Source organism: Hordeum vulgare, chromosome 7H (genome assembly GCF_904849725.1).
Source record: "Hordeum vulgare subsp. vulgare chromosome 7H, MorexV3_pseudomolecules_assembly, whole genome shotgun sequence".
Taxonomy (NCBI): domain Eukaryota; kingdom Viridiplantae; phylum Streptophyta; class Magnoliopsida; order Poales; family Poaceae; genus Hordeum; species Hordeum vulgare.
In genome coordinates, this window is record NC_058524.1 from 64,969,425 (window position 1) to 64,976,469 (window position 7,045).

Sequence of the window (7,045 nt, forward strand, 5' to 3'; positions counted from 1 at the left end):
GAGGACTCTCCCCCCCAAACCGAGTTGGACTAGGTTTGGTGGGAGGGAGTCCCCTTTCCTTCCCACCTCCTCCTTTTTTTTTCTTTCTCTCTTGATTTTCTTCTCCTTGGCGCATAGGGCACTTGTGGGCTGTCCCACCAGCCCACTAAGGGCTGGTGTGTCTCCCCCAAGGCCTATGGGCTTCCCCGGGGTGGGTTGCCCCCCCCCTCGGTGAACTCCCGGAACTATGTAGACATGACCCGAGAGACTCCTCGGTCAATATCCAATAGCGGGACCTGGATGCCCATATTGGATCCTACATATTCTACGAAGATCTTATCGTTTGAACCTCAGTGCCAAGAATTCATATAATCCCGTATGTCATTCCCTTTGTCCTTCGGTATGTTACTTGCCCGAGATTCGATCGTCAGTATCCGCATACCTATTTCAATCTCGTTTACCGGCAAGTATCTTTACTCGTTCCGTAATACAAGATCCCGTAACTTACACTAAGTCAAATTGCTTGCAAGGCTTGTGTGTGATGTTGTATTACCGAGTGGGCCCCGAGATACCTCTCCGTCACACGGAGTGACAAATCCCAGTCTCGATCCATACTAACTCAACGAACACCTTCGGAGATACCTGTAGAGCATCTTTATAGTCACCCAGTTACGTTGCAACGTTTAATACACACAAAGCATTCCTCCGGTGTCCGTGAGTTATATGATCTCATGGTCATAGGAACAAATACTTGACACGCAGAAAACAGTAGCAACAAAATGACACGATCAACATGCTACGTCTATTAGTTTGGGTCTAGTCCATCACATGATTCTCCTAATGATGTGATCCCGTTATCAAGTGACAACACTTGCCTATGGCTAGGAAACCTTGACCATCTTTGATCAACGAGCTAGTCAACTAGAGGCTTACTAGGGACAGTGTTTTGTCTATGTATCCACACAAGTATTGTGTTTCCAATCAATACAATTATAGCATGGATAATAAACGATTATCATGAACTAAGAAATATAATAATAACTAATTTATTATTGCCTCTAGGGCATATTTCCAACAAGCTTATATGGTATTGTGGTGTATATATTGCCATTACTATATCCATTTGTTGAATCAATAGTTGATATCAATTGATCTCACGCACACAATCTTATGGATTGGATCGATCGTATGCCTCGAGTCCTGACTTGTGGTTACAGTTGTGTATTAATTGTGCTCAAATGCTTGATCGAATACCTCCGTTCTTACAAATGTCAAACCACAGTACATATGCAGGGCCCCTCTAGGGCTGGGAAAGAAGAATCATTTTTTCTTGTTTGAGACCTACGATAGGGTCCACTCAAACTACTATGCCAGAATACTTGCAAGAATACAAACCATACACTTAACATACTCACTTGAGATATCAGTAGCATGTCGGGGCAATAGGGACAATAGCGTCAATTAAGTTTCAAATGGTGGTCATGTAAGTGTAAAAAATGGAAAGAAAAAATGACAACCGAGCGAGGTGAGTCCTCGACTTGTAATTCTTGGTTGGGCTTTTGGTTCGTCTGAGAGAAGGTAGCATAGTATTCTGTTTGGGAGAACATAACTTGCCTTCGAAACTAGACTCGAGATAAATTCGCTTATTTCTTAATATTTTGCATCGTACTACAAGTAAACTAAAGATGATTGTTTTGATATTAGCCGATATTTTAGTAGTGTTACGTTTTAGCATCATGCACGAGATTCTATACGCGTGTTTCATGACCTAACTAGTCATGAGCTAGCTGGTCACGGTTATTTAAAATGAAATAAAGCTAGCCATGAAGGCGTTCATTGTAGAAATATACTACATATACCTTAACAAATTGGTATTTATTTGTCAAGGTAAACTAAATTAAACTAAGTTAATTGAAGCTGCTGGCCCACAAGAACACATGAAAAAAAATGACAAGCATCACCTGGGGCCTATTTGTTAAAATATGAACTAACATAGAAATATGGTTGGATAACATATGCAGAATAAAGAATTGTGGAAACTCAGAAATCGACAGAATTAGTAGTTTGATTCACATAAATAGGAAAAATCACATGGATAGTAAAAACATGATCAAATTGAGGTTAAAACATATGTAGAGGTAATTTTAAGAAAACATACGTAGAGATAAGACGAAATTATAATATATATGAACTTTGTCAGGTCAACTATTATTTGCAGATAGCAATGCCCCATGTAAAAGAGAGGTTTGAGTGGACCATGCGCAGCCCACGGATCGCCCCCCTCCATGATCCGCGTGCTCACCCCACAACCTCGATCTCATCCGTCCATCTCCCACCGATCCAACGCTCCATACTCCATGCCCACGTTCCCGTCGCCGCGCGCCTTCTTGCCCCAAAATTTCCCTCTCCCCCGCCCCACCCTCTCTCCCCCATTTAACCCCGCCGCCTCCTCAGCTCTGTTCATCGCTCCACCCCCAAATCCAACACCGCCGGCGAAGCATCCAGGCCCAGACCCCGCCGCTCCGATGGCCCGCACGAAGCAGACGGCGCGCAAGTCCACAGGCGGCAAGGCGCCGCGGAAGCAGCTGGCGACCAAGGCGGCCCGCAAGTCGGCCCCGGCCACCGGCGGCGTGAAGAAGCCGCACCGCTTCCGCCCGGGAACCGTCGCGCTCCGGGAGATCCGCAAGTACCAGAAGAGCACGGAGCTGCTCATCCGCAAGCTCCCCTTCCAGCGCCTCGTCCGGGAGATCGCGCAGGACTTCAAGACGGACCTCCGCTTCCAGAGCTCCGCCGTGTCGGCCCTGCAGGAGGCCGCCGAGGCGTACCTCGTGGGGCTCTTCGAGGACACCAACCTCTGCGCCATCCACGCCAAGCGCGTCACCATCATGCCCAAGGACATCCAGCTCGCCCGACGCATCCGCGGGGAGCGCGCCTAGGTTCTCGGTCGCCGCCGGTGATGCTAGGTGGTTGTTGTTACCGGCTGACGATCCGGATCTTTGCCGGGTTCTTCTGTTGGCTGGTGTTGATATGATGTGTCCTCTTGTCTGTCCCGATGCTGGAATGAAATGGCAATGAAAAGTTCAGTTATCATGTGATGCCTCTGTTTGCTGCTTGATTGCTTTGTGATTTTTCAGTGTCGTAGTTGCAAAACTTAGCACGGTTATGCAGTGATGGGGGTTGAACAATGCATGATCCAGTGTCTTGATTTTGTGGGTTTGCCTGTGTGCCCTGTTATTTTTGTTTGCTAGCTGTGTGGTTCAGTGTTTCTGCACCAAATTTCCCCATGCCTGTACAATGTTTTGATGAACGCATCTGAGCTTTTGGCTCTGTTAGAAGTGATTTCGAATTATGTCTGGGTTAGCGATGTGATTTGATGAACGCGTCTGAGCTTTTCGCTCAATGCGATGAAGCGATAGATCTTGAGTTCTGCCCTCTGTACATTTGGTCCTTCCTACATTCAGGTTTAGGCACTACTGATAACTCAATATCTGCCTGACCCCTGGTGCTTTGCAGTGCTATTGATATGTCAATTATGTTGTGTTGTCTTCCATAGCCATTAACAGAGTTGGGCATCTTTCAATGATTTCTTACAGGTAACAGGTTTAACATGCACAATTCAAGCTCAGGCCGTGTGGTATCTGGTTGTGTGAAGTATCTGAAATTGATAATTCACCATTCACCAATGAAGACATCTGTGTGCGGCTGCAGAGTGCGCTATTCTATCAGGAATTTTAGGACACCTTGCAAGCAGCAAGCACTAGACAATTTGCAAGACCAACCGACAGTGTCCATCTTTTACCTGGGAGAAGCAAAGAACAAAAGAGCGTACGGGCAGGAAGAGAAGGAGATGAAAGGGGGATTCCTGCTCTACTGAAACCATCGCCGGGGCAAATGCGGCACCGAGCAGGGGAACATTTCCTCGGATTTCACAAAGGTGAAGGCCACTTTCGTCTGACAGTCATGAGATTTGCCTTTTATGCTGACTGTTGTTCGACAGGCACTTTTTTGCACTAGCAGTTCTATAGAGATATTAGCTAGGTGGACAATCAATTCTCTTTCAGTTCAGGCATCTATGGGAGTTTAAGAAACCATTGCATGTTCATAACTTTACTAGCATTGCATGGATATGTGTCCTGGGTATGGTATTGGCTAGTTTTCACTTGGTTAGACTAGGATCCTTTTGTGTTTGTACCTCCAGTTGTAGTGTTGGTCTTCATATGAGAAATGAGAGGGGGATTCCTACTGTGCTGGAACCATCTCCGGACAAATGTGGCAACGGAGAGAGGGAATATTTCCTCGAATTTCAACCAAGGTGAAAGCAACTTTTCTCTAACACATATGAGCTTTGCCTTTTATACCGACTACTGCGTCGACAATCACTTTTCTTGCACTAGCAGTTCTATAGATATATATTAGGCGGTTTTGCGTAGCATAGAATCAAAGTTGGTAGGTGAGATGCAGTATGTAATGCAACTCACCAATAAAGATTGGAGATTATCTTGAGAAGTTACTAGTACCGTTATCCTCACATGCATGAAAATAGAGGCCCTTATTAGTTTGCTGATCATCAAAAACTCAAAATTTAGGAACTTAATCTATTACATTTGGAATCCCAGTTCACCACTTTATGAAAAGTAGCATATGATCACTTGCAATATGCACATTTTGTAATCACACCGAAATATTTAACCATCATTTAAATATAGAAAATATATTAATGAGATCTAAATTTAGAAATCAGCATAGCAATCAACATAACCTGGTGCTCTGTTTTGTTAACCAATTGGGACCTCTGTTAAAAACATTGCCTCATGCATTCACAATGGCCAAGTGGGAGACTGTTAAATTATTTTATCATAATATGGCCTTAAATTATACTCCCTCCGTCCCAAAATAGGTGCCTAAAAAACGACTCAACTTTGCGTTAACTTTAATACAAAATTGAGTCACTTATTTTGGGACGGAGGGGGTAGAATAATGCTTAATATAAGGTTCTTAGTGTGATGCTTGCTAGACTAATGAATTAAGAACTAATGGGTTTGAATTCCTGCTCCTCTCACTTCAATAGACATATAATTAAATTGAAAACTGCAAAAAAGACTTATATTTAGGAACGGAGATAGTACCACTTAGTGATGGTGAATGGATCTTAATTGGCATGAAAAAGCACGTGGACCATTTCATGCATAAATGGCATCCACTTGGAGCAGCTTAAATTACATTGAGTAAGTGTTGTCTTTTTAGAATTTGGTGTGTCATATCATAATGCTTAAGTACATGCTTGGGTTAGCTAGCTAGCTGAAGATGAAGTGACATATTTTGAATTCTGCTCTCTGTACATTTGGTTGTTACTGCATTCAGTTTTAGGGCAATCTTCACACTACTGGCTCAATATCGGCCTAACCTCTGGTGTTTGCAGTGCAATTGATATGTAAACTGTGTTATGTTATCTTCCATAGCCACATTTACAGAGCTGGGTCTCTTTCAATGATTTGTTACAGGTTTCATATGCACATAATCAAGCTCAGGTGGTGTGGTACCTGGCCGTGTGAAGTATCTGAAATTGATATTTCACCAATGAAGCTATCCCCAAGTGTGGTGGTTTTGGGTAAATAACTCTAGGTAGTGCCGGAAGTTAATACACACAGCTCATTTTAACCTCCTAGCTCGCAACATCGCCATTTCGGACCACAATTCCTTTTTCTTGTGCTATAACTCACAGAAAGTCCATGAGCTACTAAAAAAATATTACAGAGTGAATTAAAGCATGAGTTTTTTTTTTGGACTAGAAACGACAGGTTCTCTGCTTTTGCATTAAGAAGGGGAGAAAACTGTACAAGGTGACTGGCCAGAACAGCCTCAGCTCCAGGATAGGAGGCCCTGAAGGAATACCAGATCTGTTTACTATACGAGGAAGAGAGGATTAAGTGGCTCGCACACTCCTCCTGGTCACAGAGGCAACATTTGCCAATACTCTTCCAGTTTCTAGCCAGCAAGCGGTCAGCAGTCAGTATCATGTTTTGCAGCAAAATGCAAATGAAGAATTGGATTTTTGGCTCAACCTTGATCTTCCAAGAACTGTCTAAGTGTGGCAAGGGAATTCTGGTGACAAACTGAAAATCATAAGCAGACTTCACAGTGTACATCCATTAGAGGCAGCAGACACATAATAGCATCAAGAGTATCAGTGAGCTGGAGTTTCTGAGTGGCCCTCCAAAACTGAATGTGTCCTTTTCTAAAAAAACTGAATGTGCCGGTACAGATCAGCCTCAGAGCTAATCCTGTGTAAACCACTCAACCATCTGCCATCACACAGCGCATCCGCAACCGACAAATTCTTCCTCGAAGCTACCAGAAAAAAGAATGGGGCAATATCCTTAGGAGCGCTCCCCAGCGACCATCTATCATGCCAAAACATGGGAATATGGCTTTCCCTAACTGGATGCACACTTTATATCCTCGGTTCCGATCTTCGTGAAGAACTTTAGAGATAGCAGTCACCGGTAATGAACGGGCACCCTTGAGCACGTTATTGAAACGAGGTCTCCTTCGGTACAACCTCCCCCCTAAACGTATAAGGGCAGTATGGTCATTGCACGTTCTGTACCGTATATGTCGCGCCGTCCGCCCGCCCGTCGTATGCCCGCCATGTCACCCACACGTTGGCGGTTTGGTTGAAAAAAAAACCTAACTTCATCACGCCCGACTCCGCCGTCGCGACACTGCCGCCGCGACGTCTCGCCGACGTGGCTCACCCCCCCACGTCTCCACCGACGCCGCGAGTCCAGCACACGTCGCCTCCACCCCCGACGTCTCGTCTCCGCCGTCGCCGGTACGCCGCCGCACACGTCTCCACCGGCGACGTGACCCTCTCCCTCCGCTTCGACGCCGGCGGTTGCAGTGACCGACGTGGCACCGACGTCGAACGATGTTGATCAACCCTTCGACGACGGACAGTAAGTTTTTTCATTTAATCCATACAATTTTTCATGATTTCATTGTACATTGATACAATACCTATTGAAAGGTTTATTAATAGATCAAGACAACACCGGATATGCTGGCG

At 44.8% G+C, this 7,045-nt stretch overlaps 1 protein-coding gene across 1 annotated transcript; it reads left to right on the plus strand.

The window, feature by feature from the left end:
* The first annotated feature begins 2,446 nt into the window (after positions 1 to 2,446).
* LOC123411529 (histone H3.2) lies at positions 2,447 to 3,070 on the plus strand. The gene has a single exon (XM_045104495.1). It carries the CDS (start codon positions 2,505 to 2,507, stop codon positions 2,913 to 2,915), a length of 411 nt encoding a protein of 136 aa, XP_044960430.1. The 5' UTR covers positions 2,447 to 2,504; the 3' UTR covers positions 2,916 to 3,070.
* Positions 3,071 to 7,045: the final 3,975 nt, after the last annotated feature.

Coding starts and splice junctions, on each gene's coding strand:
- LOC123411529 (XM_045104495.1), top strand. CDS start 2,505: ATGGCCCGCACGAAGCAGACGGCGCGCAAGTCCACAGGCGGCAAGGCG.